At 45.2% G+C, this 16,152-nt stretch overlaps 1 protein-coding gene across 1 annotated transcript in view; it reads left to right on the top strand.

Moving 5' to 3' along the window:
- The window catches only part of PITPNM3 (PITPNM family member 3), a 1,845,859-nt gene that overhangs the window by 508,180 nt on the left and 1,321,527 nt on the right, over positions 1-16,152 (top strand). Inside the window, exon 2 of the mRNA XM_086954539.1 lies at positions 5,051-5,146. Within this exon, the coding sequence (XP_086810665.1) occupies positions 5,051-5,146 (96 nt within the window). The remainder of the gene's footprint in view (positions 1-5,050; positions 5,147-16,152) is intronic.

Below are 16,152 nucleotides of genomic sequence, written 5' to 3'. Positions count from 1 at the left end.
AAGCCGGTTGTTACAACCGCTCAGAAGAGACCCTCCGGAAACTGAAAAGAAAATAGTGCTTACAGAGTAAAGAAGAAGTACTGTGTAAAAGGGCTAGTCCTCATGGGAGGATACAAATAAAGATAAGGCGGGACTAACACGCCTAATAATGAATCAGAAGCCAGCATTTAGGAAGGACAATGACACAAGCCAATGACAAATATGGGCGGAGAGCGGGTGGGGCTTCATGTACATACTCCAATACAGCATGGCTCGCAGAACAGCGCATGCGCTGCCCAGGCTTGACCTAAAAATATAATACTGATGCCCCACTACTGAGAGGCTTGCTGCTGCTGTGTATTTTTCACTAAAACACAGCACTGTTTTCAGCATGATGTTCACCTTGGCCAGTGTCTGTTGCCCCAAAAATACAAGGCAGGCACGTGCAATTACTGCCTATCAACTGAATTGATTACAGGGCAGACTGTGGCCCACTGCGTTTTTTTTTGCTGTTTTACAGCTCAAAGGTATAAAATCAATGTCTTAACAAGGTCATTCAGTGTAAAGGAAAACAAATCTTATTGCTCAGCCTTGCATCACTAACTATATGTGGAATATTCCAATATTTGATTATGCCTACTTGGGGTTTGAGATGGTGTGCACTTGGAAAATCGACACCAGAATATCGATGGAACACAATATCAAAAACAAAATATCAACAGGTAAGTAAGCCTAGAATTTCTCTACCTAAATCCACATATATGTACCATTGCAATCTTTATATTTTCTAGGTATACAGATGTGGAGTTAGGAATAGTAAAGCTTTATTTCCCTCTAGGCACTTACCTTTCGATATTTGCACTTCGATATTCTTCTATCGCAATATTCTGGAGGTCGATTTTCAGTAGTAACATTTTTTGAGATTTATAGTGATACCTCTCACTGGATTGCCAAGTTAAATACTCGTTTTACCTTACCTTTAATCTCTTCCTTTCATCCTTTTTCTTTTTTTCTTCCCAAATCCAAGTTCTTTAGTTCTGACACCCGGGTAGATCAATTTGATGTCTTTTATCCACTGGGTAAAGAACAACTGTGTCATGTTGACACTAATAGTAGTAATCATAATAATAACAACAACAAATATTATTAGTGATAATAACAAGAAAATAATGATAATACCTTGTTTTTTTACATAAAGTTTCAAGGGACAGCTTTATGGAAGCTTTGTAGATAAAAACTACTACATAACTGATTATGAAACAATTTATCAATTTTTGAAGACTAAAAGGTTGAGTCAGGGTGCCTGGATTTGAGCTTGCGGCCTACAGATGACGTCATCAGAGGGTATTCAATTCACCGAACACATTGCAGTTTGCACAAACGTATCTTTCTGCACCTCAGTCGTTCATCAGGAAATGGGCCATCTTTAAATTGCTATGTATGGTCTTTAAGTCTCTACAGGGGAGTGGCCCTGCCTATTTGAAGAAAAAGCTTGAATGGTATCGACCAATGGGGCTGTTGAGATCTAGCACCCGCTCTCCACTGTATACCCAGAGAATCAGAAAGGTCAAAATAGGCGGCCGGGATTTTTCTCATCTCGCCCCACAGCACTGGAATAGGCTCCCGGAAGATATTCGGGCCTGCTCTACAATCGCACGGTTCCAGAAACTACTGAAAACGTGGCTGATTTAGATTCCATCACCCTTTTTAGGTCTCGCGACCTACAATGCGCGCAAGCGCATTGAGGGAGCGAGAATTCATGTCGGCAAAATCCAAGTCAAACCAAGGGCTTTCAGCCCCGCGGTTTTCTTGCAGTTCACGTGAATCACGTGAGCGAACATGCACGCGCATCGGCAGCATTTCTCCTGCACAAGGCTCGCAAAAGGCTCTCCTCCCTCCCCACATCAAAGGCATCTATCACCCTCCCACAGGCTTCCCCAGCGCTGCCCCGCCCCCTGCTTCACGGCCAGGCCATCTGTTCCCTGCCTTCTCTTCTCTCTGATCTCCCCTCAGGCGCCCCTCCCAGCACTGCCTTGTTTTCCTTGAACCCCTGGCTCAATTGAGCAGCTCTGTTCATACTGGAGGTTTTGTTTGCGCTGAACATGTTCCTTTATTTTAACGATTCGAGCAATTGAGCTCCGGGGTCATCTTTGCTGCAAGCGCAAAAATCGCTCCAATTGAACATTTACTAATCAAACACAAAAAGTGCTTAGAAATGCGAGTACAGTACTTGATTGAATGTCATTCCGGTTGTCAGGACCTCGATAGCTTTGTGTGCACGTGAATGAAAGGGTCAGACTCCAACAGACATTTAAATGAGCAGCTCCGCCCATACAGGAGGTTTTGTTTGTCCTGAACTGATCATTGCGCTCCGGGGTCTCCTCTGCTGCAATCAATTATCAAATACAAAAGAGCTTTTGAAAATGAGGCAAACATTAGCACTATATACACGGTGTATTCTGTGCACAATGTTGTATCACCATTTGATCTGCATAATATTTTCAACACACGAACATACTTTCGAAATTTTTTTAAAAACTGAGTACAATAGTTGTACGCTTTTTTGGTTGTCAGTATGCACTTGTCTGTGAACAGCGGGCCTCAAATGGCGACAGCATACTCCCTTTCACATCTCTAAACCCTTAGACCAGGACGTCAGTGGCAGAAACTGAGCCACACACATCCCTGAAACACACGTGATTTACTCCACATGTTTCGGAAAGGCTAGGAGGGACCACTTGCAATCAGAGAACAGTGTGCGAACACCAGGCCCAATTCAAGTTTCGGCAGAGTCACTGAGTCAGTCATAGCCTTTCATCCTTCAGTTGTCGATAAAGAATACTGTTGAATTTGGTAATAATAATGACATATCAGGGTTTGAACACATTGAATTCACCAGGCTGTAATACCTTATATTGAAACTACTAAAAATGATTTCCTCCGATGATAGAACGAGCCACACACACTTCGGTCTTGACTGCATTATATCTGTGCACTGTACAATAACATGTAGATGGTGCTTACCAAACAAGGCCAAATGTTGAGGTGCTTGCCCACGTGATATGTATGATACTCCATGTGAAGTGTGTGGTGCTTGGAAAGTTGAGTTGGAACACCACAGTGTATAGTAAGGTTACCACAGTGAAATACAGACTTTTTTGAAAACACACGCTTGTTACCGTGACAAGACAGATTACTGTTGCATTATGATACACGTTTTTGTGAAATGCATGTGAAATATATAATTCAATAATGTTGCTTTGCCAATTTAAATGCAGATACAGCAGCAATAGTCAATTCCTAAACTTATTGCAGCGCAATAAGAATTCACTTTCCAGGCCAAATGGCATTCAGTGACACTTTGCGGATCAGCTTTTGTTCGGCAGCGCTACGTGAAAGATGCAATTTTTAATTATTTGTGTAGCTTGATGCATCTTTGAATGTCCCTGTACATCAAACCACTGCCATTTAAAGGACGGCATTCAGGATCACGTAACAGGGACCAACACAAACATTTATAAGCAGCACCGCTCGTACAGGATGGTTTGTTTGTGCTGAACAACTTAATTTAGAAAAGTGACATATATCACCCCTAACCGGTACCAATTGCAGCACGAGGTCGAACAGCAGCCTCTCTCCATAGAAGGCTTGATAAAACTGTACAAATGCTCATAGTCTTGCATGCAAATAAATCTCGTTTTACTTTTCACAGTGGACTCGGGCTGTCCTGTACTTGATTTCCTTTGCCAGCAAAAACAGTTCCCAGCCCGCCTGACTCCTCCTTAGCCCTCAAACCTGCTGTGTGATATTTTATGGCCTGACAAATGGAATGCATGCAGCCTACATAAACAGGTTTGCTCAAAGTAGGCACTTTCCAATGCAAGTAGTAACATTCAAGCCATTTGTCGGGAAATAAACAAAAACAAGCACTGGCGTTGCCAATAGGTCTCACAGTAGGAAAGTTGGAGCTATTGGTTTTGTAAATGACAAACCCTTTATGTTTTTAAAATGAAAACAAAAATAAAAGGCATTGTTATTTGCAATTGTAATAGCTCAAACGTTCCTACTGCGAGACCTATTGGCAACGCCAGTGCTTGTTTTGGAGTCCCTCTCTCACGCCCCGAGAGATCCCCCTGGGGATGATTCGTCGCGCCATACAAATGAGTTAAAGCTAAAGTTAAGGTACATTTCTAGACTGTCTCAAAGCAAATGCCATCTGTGCTTAACTTTCTTGTGTGATGGAAGGTATATCTGTTTCCTTTCTTTAATTTTATTTAGCATGTGGTAAAAGCATTGGGAGTGTACGGCAGGGCGCGGGGAGCATGAAGAGTGAGCCCATGAGAGACACAGGTCCCCCTGGACGTAGTGTTTGTCCTTAACAAAGATGATACAGTCAGACACTGCACCCACATTTTGAGCACTTCTTAACTTTAACAAGAGTTACTGATGAGAAATGGGTGGACAACTAATCATAGTGTAATCATAGTACGCACATGGTAAACGGTAGTCTTGTAAACCAGTACAGATCATTTTGTATTTGCGCCACTAGCAGCACACGCCAAGTAAATGATTGGTTTTATCTCAGGATCTGCCATCAACTGGTCATGTCTGGCTAAACACTCTTTGGAGCAGAGCCCGCACACCAGGATCATCGGTTTGTGGCAATGGCATTTTGCTTTTTATGGTTGCAGCTGCAGTGCTTGAAATGTGGCCATGTTGGTGATTTCAGCTGCAGTTCTTGTAATATGATCACATTGTTGAGTGCAGCTGCTTGTGTGACCAGTGTCATGATTCCACCTGCGGTGCTTGCAAGGCGATCCGAGGGTGATTTTAGCTGCTTTACTTGTAATTAGATCACTCTGGTGATTTCAGCTACATTGTTGCAATGTGATCACGTTTGGTCATTTCAGCTGCAGCTTTTCCCACGTGGTTGCTTAGGTGATTTCCCAGGCATTGATTGCAACGTGGCCTCTTTGCTAGGTGCGGTTTGGTTCCTCGCCTTTGCTTGTACGTTGATGTCTTGAGTCATTTCAGCTGCAGTGTGTCTAACAGGGTTTGTTTTTGTTTTCAGCTGGAGCACGCAGGTTCAGTGGGACCCAGTGGCATATGCAGAATATCGCGAATGACTCCGTGGAGAGCTCAGACGATGAATTCTTTGATGCACGAGGTTTGTACTTTGCAAATTAAAAACATATTTCTGATGAAAATCATTTGCAAATTAAAATCATATTTCTGACGAAAATCATTAGCGCTAAAAGCATCTCACTTCCTGGAATATCATTAAGTTCCTGGTAAAAAAAGATGCGTCTGAGTGGAATACATCTGTGTACAGCAAACATTTTGTAGCAAGAAATACTGAATGAAGTTGACTAGCACATTAAATACACAGTTTATTGAAGTTTCAATCCTAGTAAACATCTTAATAGACGTTTTAAGGGCGCGCAGGACTCTGCTACTCTATTTACCACCATCCTTAGTGGATAATCAATGACGTCAATGGTGTCCAATAGCCCTGGGGCTGATTTAAAATGTGGCTTATGGATTTCCTGTCCACGAGTCTAACTGAAAAAACAGAAAATATGCCTCTAGAAGAAAGGACAAAACTCCCTGTAACTCAGACATCATTTCTTTTCTGAAACAAACTCCTGCTTTGAGAATTTGATTCGGAAAATAACAAAAAAAGTGAACTGAGCAGCCTCAGTATCATGGCGGCCTGAGTGGCATTCAGCTTTGCAGAAAGAGCTTTTGCCCACTGGTGGACTGATGTTTTGCAAATAGATCCTTGCCAGACACACAGGGTGTATGAACATGTGCATGTGTGTGAATGCTGGTGCATGCTTGTGTTCATGTATGTGTGTGTGTGTGAATTTTCCTGTGTGTGTGCAAATGTGTGTGCAGTTCTGGGTGCATGTCATTGACGTAACATAGGCCCCCACGGGACTGAGGAGCCCCAAGCTCCAGGGGCCCCCTTCGCACAGTACACTGACCTGAGAGATCCTGATTAAGTCCAGAGGGGCCCTCCATGTATCTAGCGGGGGGGGCCTTATGTTTCAAGGCGCCACTGCATGTGGGTGTGTCTGTACAATGTGGGTGTGTGTCTGTGCAGTTGTGTATGTGTGTGCATGCATGTGTGTTTGTGGACCTGTGAGGCCCTGTGTGTGTGTTTTGGTGTGTGCCTATATAACAATGCAAGTGCTACACGTTGCCTTGAGGTGCATGCCCAGGTTTGGGGTGTGGGAGGAGGTGGTAGGGATACTACTCCAGGCAATTATAAGTATACGTAGTTTGATTTTACCAGACCAGAATTCACAGGGACGCTATGCAGGGGCTGCAATCACAGCATTACCCTGTCTGAAAAGCAGGTGGTAAATTCAGATCCAAGGATCAAGGGGTGTGTTATTGGGATCTGAATGTAGAATGATATGCGGACAAGCACCCAGAATTTCCTCGTCTGCATCATACTTGCCAACTCACAGGGTACCAATGTATGTATGTCGCACGATATCGGCTCCCCTCGCCCGGTGTGGAGCTGATGCCACCCAGTCGCGAGGTTTGACTCTATTTCCTTCGAAGACTCAGCATTACAACTGGCTAGGTGCAAATCAGGATTCACTGTGGACCCCATACGCTCTGACTATTTACATCTGGTCTCTGGCGCGGTTAATCCCGCACTTAATATGCTGATGAATAATTCTCTGGGATTGGATTTGGTTCCTGTAAACTGGAAATATGCACTACTGCTCCCCCGGCTGAAAAAAATCTGTTGCCCGCTCCTAAAGTCTTTTGCAACTTTAGACCTATTTCTCTTTAATCCACTATTGATAAACTTTTAGAGAAATAGGTCAACAAGCAGTTGTCATGCTTCTTAGAATCCAACCTTCTTCTGCACGGCTCCTAATCGGTATTCCGGATGGGTTACAATACCAAGTCTGCCCTACTCGCAGTATCAGAATTTATTAAGGAAATGCTTGATCAGAGCTCCTCGGTGACAGTCAGGCTCTTGGGTCTATCCTCGTTCTTCGATACTGTTTCCCATGCCATCTTACTTGATAGAATCAAGAGAATCGATGTCAGAGACCAGCCTGTGCTAAGGCCTCAATCTTGCCTGTCTGATCGATCTCAAGCAGTCTTTCTTCCATCTTTTACCTCTTCATCCAAACCTCTGGCTTGCGGAGTGACTCAGGGATCCACCCTCTTTAATATCTACCTTGAGCCACTGGTGAAACAGGTGGAGTCCTGGGGGTGTGGGTGGTCTTCTATATGGATGACACCCAGCTCCTCTTGGCCTGGTTATGGCCAAACTGGATTACGCTAACAGTTCATATTTGGGTCTACTGGCTTTTGTACCTCACCAGCTCCAAACTATCCAGAACTCCTTGGTACGCTTTATCTCGAAGATCCACCAATACTCCCTGGTATCTCTCACCTTCTACATCTTCACTGGCTCCCTGTCATCAAGAAGATCCAGTTTAAGGCACTCACCTTTGTCTTCAGAGCCTTCACTCATAAAGGACCTCTTTACCTGAGGAGAAGACTCAAGCGTTACCCTCAATCCTGAGCTCTGAGATCGAACAATCTCAAATTCCTCGCATACACAAAGCCAGAAGAGGCAGGCGATCTTTCACCTACCTGGCCTCTAATCTGTGGAATGCTTTGCCGTTCACCTTACTTTGCAGTCCCTCGGAATTGGTTTTTAGACGTAATCTCAAAACATTACTTTTTGACACCTAACGGGCATGCAGACTCATAGTTCCTTTTCTTTACTCATGAGCTTTCCGCCATTAAAGTGGCAGGGAGAATAGCTGGATACTACTACACAATAGTTTTTTTCCAGCTGTTTCTGGAGGATCTGAACAACAGATGTTACTTAAGGGATTTAAAAACACCCCAGGACATTGGTGACAGCCTCAGCAAGCTTTTGTATTTAAAAAAAAAAGTGTTTAAAGTAGGCAGAAACGAGGGGCGGTAGTATTTCAGGCCTCGCCCAACCTCACACAGTGACATTTTTATTAAGTTGGCATGTCTGCAACATGTTACTCCCATACAGTAACAATTGCTTACATTGCCCATTATTTTGTGCGGGCAGGAATCAGAGATTCAAAACACCATGTTTCGCCTTCACCAAACGTTGGGCTACTCTTAATCAGGCCCTCTGTAGTCCCCCCTTTTCCAGTGCTCGACCGAGCAATCTCTTCAGTAAAAATTCTCTGTTCCTGTGTCACACCTCTTTAACCTATGATACCATCTCCACACGTGTACCCCTGATTGGCCAGAGTTCCCTGCACCCATAGCTGTTCCAGGTTGCAAATACTGGGTCTCATTTATGAGAAATGACGCATCGCTGCGTGAAAGCAGCACTACGTCAATTCTCAGTGCGACATTCCTGATGCGTCATATTTAATGTATGACGCATCATGTCGCAAGGAGTTACAGATACATCAGTATTTATGACGTATCTGTATGGCGCAAAAGTGACGCATTGCTGGAGTGTGTCACAAAAGTGACGCAACTCCAGCAATGCGTCCTTTCACATGGGGCAAGCCCCATGTGAAAGGGCCTGCGTCAGTCTTACGCCTGCTGTGAGGCAGGCGCAAGATTTTGACGCAACGGCGTCCTAAAAGTGACGCAGTGAAATCTCATAGATTTAACTGCGTCACTTCTACGACCCTTCCTTGCGTCAATATGCCCCCCCTTGCATACATTATACCTGGCGCAGGTATAATGTGGCGCAGGGGTTTACAATGTGACGCATCTACCTAGATGCGTCACTTTGTAAATATGACGCAACAAGGCGCATTTTTTATGCCACAGGTGCGTCACAAAAAGTGACGCACCGGCGGCGTAAAAGTGACGCACAGCCTCATAAATGAGGCCCACTATCTTTACCTTCCCCCATCCCACACGTTCAGCAACGAATCATGACATTCATTCCTAGAAACACTTATTCTTGGAAGACATGATTCCTCTCTTGTTTTCTTCATACATCTGTCACTTTGTTGCCACATCAACGGAAAGAGTTTATAGCTGCACTTTAAAAAGAGGGAGGATGACTAACTCTTCCTTTAAGACCACTCTGCTGACGTCTGTCATGCTACTGAACTATACAAACCCACATGGAAAAGTCAACACAAAGAAAAGACGAGCATGCACATCTCTCGGGGTTTCAGGGTCCCTGGAAATCAGCACTCACCGTACTCAATCTGCAACAGAAAGAGGGGGTCACCTAAGCATCCTTGAATCTCTGCTGGGCATGAGTGAGCAGACCAAGGCCTGGCCTCACACAGGGCAGGGTGTCAGAGCTAAATCCAGGCATGGAGTTACATATTTATTTCATTAATGGTCATGGAGCAATGTCCAGTCAAGGACAGCGCGTGTGCATCAGTTTTAATAATGCAGCACCCGTAGATATATATTTACAGCAAAGACGAACAACTCAATGGAGAATCCAATACCCCACGCTAAACACAAGAGCAAATCCCAAATAATACCACCCAATGAACAAGTGGTCCTGCTATGGGACTACCTGTTCCAAAGAGGGCTTGGACATAATTAGAGCAGTTGGTAAAACTCCCTCTCTTTATCAGTATTATTTTATTTCATCCAAGGATAGTAATACTAGTGATATGTATTTGTTTTCTATTGTTTATTGGCTTGTCTAATTTTTTTTTAGATATGTATTGTTTATGTCTTTGCTCTTATGTTTTGTAATTTAAAATGGGAATCACGTTGCAGCATTGAGGGACAGTTCTGATGTTCACCAAGGCCTATTGTTTGCGGAGTCTGTAACATACCTCGAATGGAAACACAGGGTGACATTGTAATGCTGTATGTATATGGGTTCAAAAGGTTTAAAAGCAGCTAATGTTTGTACAGCTTTACAAATATGGGCATGGTATATAATAACTGTCCTGCCAGATTGACCTACTTTGTATCTTTGTTATTTTCTGAAACCTAAATTTTCTGGAACATCTAAAAGCACAATGGAAAATAAGACACAACAGTATTAATCGCAAATATTGCACACCAATGTTTGCAGAAGGGTTATTCAGTGAGAACAGCACATAATGTCCAGAATCAGCTATCAGCCAAGAGCCTCAGGACTTTAAGCTACAAGAGAAGGCGAGCAGTCAACTCCGCAGGGTGTACCAACGCACCGCAAACATCAAATGACTGCCATCAGCAAGAGTTTGCTCCAAAGGGTCCCCATGGGCTCCCCTTGTGGGACATTGGGTAGGGCACCCTGTGAGGGTCACCCAAGGGAGTGACCTTGAGGGCACCCATATTCAGTTTGGGGTGCTTCGGGAGTTTATTTATTTATTTATTTATGGGCTTGTAATGCGCCGGCATCACACCCGAAGGTGTATCTCCGCGCGGTGCTGTTAAAACTGTAGACATAAACAACTTGTAAACCCTCTACTTGTGTTGCCAAAGGGAGCCTCGTTTAAGGGGAGGCTGTAGAATCACCTGAGTTTGGCTACAATTGTGCATATTCTTAAATCCAAAAAGCCAAAGACAGACTGAGGGTGCAACTGGACTATGTCATTTACTAACTTTGGAGTCATGGCACAAATGTTAGAGAACCGACTCTGTGGAGTCAGAACAGCATTCATTAGTCCACCCAAGTCAATCTAGGTTCATGCTGCATAGGTGGAGTTCAAGACTTACTCATGGAAGTTTTTGGAACCAATGGGGATCCTGCCACTTCAAGAGGCCAAGGTTTTTGACTTTGTCAAATGACTTTACATGCTGTGCTGGGAAGATAGTGCTTGGAGTTTAATCTTTATTGTGGATCACTCTGCTGTACACAGCCCCTCTGTCACAGTTAGTGGCACCCTACTGCACCTCCGTGTGTTAGTGAGGGGTACCACCGAGGCTGGTCTCCTCTCACCTGTGCTTTTGGCCTTTCTCTGGAGACTCTAGTATGCTAGGTCAGAAAAGATGCCTTGATAAGAAATCTCCTCTGGGGCCCTCAGTAGGACAAGAGAGCAATGCCATATATTGACAAACATTTTCAGTATTTGGCAAACCCCACATTGTTTATTGATATACCTTTGTGAATTTTTGGGGTTTTTGGGAAATGTTCTCTTTTATGGATTAGCTGGGACAAATCAGTACTATGCCTGCTATCATCCCAGGCCCGGCTACCCGACATGGATATCAACCCACTCATGGTGGAGTTGAAGGGTTTCACCTACTTTGGCATTTGTGTCACAAGAGATGAGGGTGAAATTATCAAAACAACGTTGTCTATGGCCTTGACTGCCTTTCAAGGGGATGTATGGCAGTGGAGGGCATTAGGACACTGCTGCTTTCACTGTGAGCGCACGTAACAAAATGATCTCAACTTCTGCTTCAACATAGACCTAGTGGACTCATGAAGAATGTTTCCAGAATGTACATGCACCTTACTCTGGAATGGAGCCCCTCTAAAAATTGCTTGGTTCAGGCTGACTGATAGGGTGTATGATGGTGATTTTGAGATGACTGACATGCAACAGTACTGATGGGCATCGTGCATGATAATATTTGATCAATGGGTGATCTCCTCCCAACGGGAACCGTCACTGTGGGCTGACAAGCGGGCACCAGGAGATCTCAGCTATCCAGCAGTGCTTTATAGGGTAATTGAAGAGGCTACCAGTGGATAGGGCTAGGGCAGGTAGTCAAGATATAGAAAATGGCCACTTTTACCCTTTGTGGGCTAGTAAGTGTTTGAAAGAATTACAACACATCCAAGGTTTTCACCACTGGGATTTGATTGGGATTTCCACCATGGGAGATGCGTGGGGGAAGAAATAACCTGAGGACCCTAGAGCAACTACAGTGTTGGAACACTTAGAATATTTCAGGCACTTGCAATTAAACCTGCTTTGGGGTGTTCATAAGCAGGGGTGCCCTGGTCTTCAATGAATCCCTACTGGAACATAGAGCGCTCTCTGAGGATTCAACTCAACCCAACTTCTAGAATGTTGATCAATAACACCCAAAACACTACTAACGCTGAGATGGAGAAAGGGCACTAAAACTGGGGGGGGGGGGGGAGGGGGCTATAGACTTTGAGTGGGAGGACAGATTGCAACATATATAAATAGAAGGTAGCCATGAGATCCAGTTTTAGATTGGTACACAATGCAGTGTTACACAGGATATACTGTTCCGAACATTGATATTAAGGTTCAGCGGGCCAACCACTGAAATTTGACCTAGGGGATGTGACCAAGAAGTGTACTTCTTTCACTATTTTGTTTTTGCTTAAGTTGAGAAGGTATTGAGGGAGAGCAGGTGAGTTCTTGTTTCATGTTTTCTTTAATGACTTTGCAAATAATAAAAAACCAGAAAAGCTCGGGGAGGGGTCTTAGTACAAAGCAAAAAATAGTAGGGATGCCAGCTGCGGGGGTTCAGTCCCTTTGTCCTCCTAGACATGCTGATTGGAAAGTTTAAAGGACTGTGGAACAGGAAGTTCTTCTCCAAGAAAATTAATCAATCAATCAAAGCATTTATATAGCGCACTACTCACCCGGAGGGTCTCACGGCGCTAGGGGAGGGGGGTCCGCTACTGCTCGAACAGCCAGGTCTTGAGTTGCTTCCTGAAGACGAGGTGGTCCTGGGTCAGGCGGAGGTGGGTCGGGAGGGAGTTCCATGTCTTGGCGGCGAGGTAGGAGAAGGACCGTCCCCCTGTGGTGGCTCTTCGGATGCGGGGGACGGCGGCGAGGGCGTGGCCGGTTGATCGAAGCTGGCGTTTGGTGGCGTAGAAGTTGAGGCGGCTGTTGAGGTATTCTGGGCCTTGGTTGTGTAGGGCTTTGTGTGCGTGGGTGAGGAGACGGAAGGTGATTCTCTTGTTGACCGGGAGCCAGTGCAGGTCTCTCAGGTGTCCGGAGATGTGGTTGCGACGGGGGATGTCCAGGATGAGTCGTGCTGAGGCGTTCTGGATCCGCTGGAGTCTCTTCTGGAGTTTGGCGGTGGTTCCGGCATAGAGGGAGTTGCCGTAGTCCAGACGGCTGGTGACGAGGGCCTGGGTGACCGTCTTCCTGCAATGCAATATCCTGAATGTACGGGCCCAGTGTACTCACTATTAAACAGTTTTCGAGGAGGACCTAAAGGAATCCACTTGGAGCTTATCAATCTAACCTTTGTTTATCACATCTCACCCTGAGATAAATGTGATTGAATATGGACTATGGCCAGTGGGGCTCCAGAATGGCAACCTACAAGCTTGGCATTGGTGTATTTGAAGTGGCTCCTAGACCGCAAAGCCCCTGCAAATGACGATGTAGCTTAAGACAAAATGGCAGAATGTGGCTTAGCGTGATATCTGCTATTTCATCTCGCTTGAACTCTAGGGTGAAGTTTACAGGTCCTGTGTAGGGTATACCAGAGCTTTCTGAGTAACAAGGACACGTTGTTAGGTCCTATTGTGGCCTTTTGTGACAGCGTTATAAGGCAGGGGCCAAAATGAAGCAAACGCCCCCTCTTCACCATCTCTATGCCCTTCCAAAGACTGAAAACCACCTTTCCAAATGGAAACTCAGGGTCTGTCTGTCTCTGTCTTTCCCACTCCCGATCCTGGGGCCTTATTTAGGAAGGCCTTGCGCCACCGGTGCGTCACTTTTTTCCATTTTAAAAGTGACGCAAAAGTGGCGCAAGACCTTCATAAATAAGGCCCCTGCTGCCTGTGACGCTCTTGTTCCCTTCGTGACTGTAGACTAAATTGCTGGTAATCACTGAATTCTACAAACTGACACGCTAAACTGAGCACAGTAGCTCAAAATGAAAAACTCAACACAGATTCCAGCACCCAATTCATCACATATTAAGTCATTGACACCAGTTGCCCTCAAGGGGGCAGTATTCCACCGACAACTGAGATGACAACACTGTGTTCATCAATTGTATCCTTAATTTCAGAGGCAGCTTCTGGCTCAGAAACAGCCCTCATGTGATTTCGAAAAGAGAGGGCTGCACTTGGGTTGAAGATCCTTCGTGTTATCCTCTCAGTGGTGCCTGCCGACCTGCTGGGCTGCAGCGGAAATTGCCATAGCAGTTGCTCAGACAAGCTAGCAATTTCAGATGTTTCATTGAAGGTCCCACTGCTTTAACAGTCGCCCACTGCCAAGGGCAGCCGTTTAGGAGTGAAAAATGAGCCTTAACATCAGGGTTTTACGGTATTAACTGGAGAGATGTGTAAATCCATCCAGCTCTGTGTCGTTGTCGGTTGAGCAATACCATGAACGTTTGAGTACCATCCACCATCATCCTCTTACACATGGGCCATATCACAAAATGACCACAGTAGTAATTTAAGACTTGGTCTCAGCCACGGTTTTGGGCTGAGTGGTGCCTTATGTAATTCAGCCAAACAACTGTACCGTGGGACACGTTTGGCGATATGTCCTATCTGCTTCCAACGTATGTGATATAAATTCTTTATATTATCTTGCACTAAATAGAATCAAGAAAGGTGCGGGACACTATTTTTCATTTGAAATTTATTTGTTTTATAGGAACAGCATAACATCACAAAAATGCTGCAGACGCAGTTCTCCGGCAGTGAGCAGAAATACATATAACAACATAAAGTTGGCTGTTAAAGTAATGTTTGTGTTTCAGGCCTTGAAAGATCACAGCGCCAGGATACCTGTTGGGTGACAGTTGCGCTTTACAAACGTGCCATACATACATACATAAAAGGAGACACTGACCAAGTCACACGGTTGCATAAGGATTTCGAAGAATAAACGATGCAGGTAGAGAATGTATCTGTGTGCATATATGTTTTCGAGTCTCATCAGGACATGTGTCATCTGACTAATGTTCCATACGTTTTTTCCAGTATTGGCGGTGGTTCTGTAGAGAACCAGTGGTGGCCCTTTGATTGATTCCATTGGACCAGTAAGTGGGACTCTACATATGGTTTCTGATACATATTTACAACATGACATCCACTGGATGACTTGTTGATTGTGTTACTACGCACATAGTATGTGGAACTTTAGTCAGAAGACACATGTCCTGATGAGACCAGAAAAGTTGGCATGGGTTAAAACATCAACACTCCCTCTCTAGGTTGCTCCTTGTTAGACCTGTCTGGCTTTTTGGCGAAGTCCCTCCTAATTTTTATTTATTTTGTCCCCTTTTTGCCCCTCATACCCTTGTTAATTTTTGTGTCTACTGACTTTTTGTAGGTGTTGGTCAGGGGGATAGGTGTTTTCTTCCCCCCTCATAGTCTTTTACCTCAGGCCCAGAGGCCTGTTCTGACAGGAAAGTTGGCACCACCTAAAATGGTGGCCACCAACTGCCCCAACTGTCACCAACAGAACTTGGCCATAGCCTAACATAGGGCATTCCAGAACCTTCTGGTCCATTCTGGACCACTGAAGGGCAGCCTATATAAGGCGGAATGCTGGACAGCCATTTTGTCTGTCAGTGAGGAGCAGCTAGAGTGAAGGCTGAGGTCTAGTGGGGGTAGGATTCTGAAGGGTGGTTCCCTCTACAAGAGTAGCCCTCTGTCAGGGTTTTCCCCCTCCTTGGTCCTGTTGTCCTAGCCAAGTTAGCTGATCCTGCTGATCCTGGGCAGATAGGTGAAGGGGTTAAGTCTGGTAGTTTTGGAAGCTAAGAAGAGCCCTGTCCTGGGAGCTGAACCAAGAGTTCCCTTGAGCCCTAGTCTGTCCAGTAAGGAGAAATAGGGGGTTAGTGTTAAGGAAGTACATATTGGCTTATCCTGAAGAAGCTTTCCTCCCCCCTCCTCGTTTTAGTGAAGAAAGGAAGTAACATCACTGAATAACTGTAGTATTTCCTTACCCTGGACTGGTCCTGTGGCGTAGGGCAAGCTCTTCCGCCTGTTGGGTGAAAGGTGTGAGGTGAACTGGGAGCAGGACCTTGGAAACACCGACTACGCTTTGTGCCATCACCTCCCCGGGATCCACTGAGCCTGAGAAGCCTGTCGAGGCTTCCCTTCGTGAGCGGGACCCCAGGGGCGCCTGTCGCGCTGTGTCGCGTTGCTGGAAGTGACCCATACTTGAGGAAAGTAAGAGCGCCATCGCGCATGCCCCCTCTGAGGTAGCTATCCCCGGAAGGAGGGGCAAGGAAGTGAGCAGGCCCAAGCGTGTAGCGTCTCTCCCTGGAGCGGGATCGGTGGGACGCGACTTCGGCAAGAACGCTTCTGCGCATGCCCGC

Source organism: Lissotriton vulgaris, chromosome 2_1 (genome assembly GCF_964263255.1).
Source record: "Lissotriton vulgaris chromosome 2_1, aLisVul1.2, whole genome shotgun sequence".
NCBI lineage: Eukaryota > Metazoa > Chordata > Amphibia > Caudata > Salamandridae > Lissotriton > Lissotriton vulgaris.
Note: the sequence above shows the minus strand (reverse complement) of the source record. Positions and strands in the feature narration are given on the sequence as shown.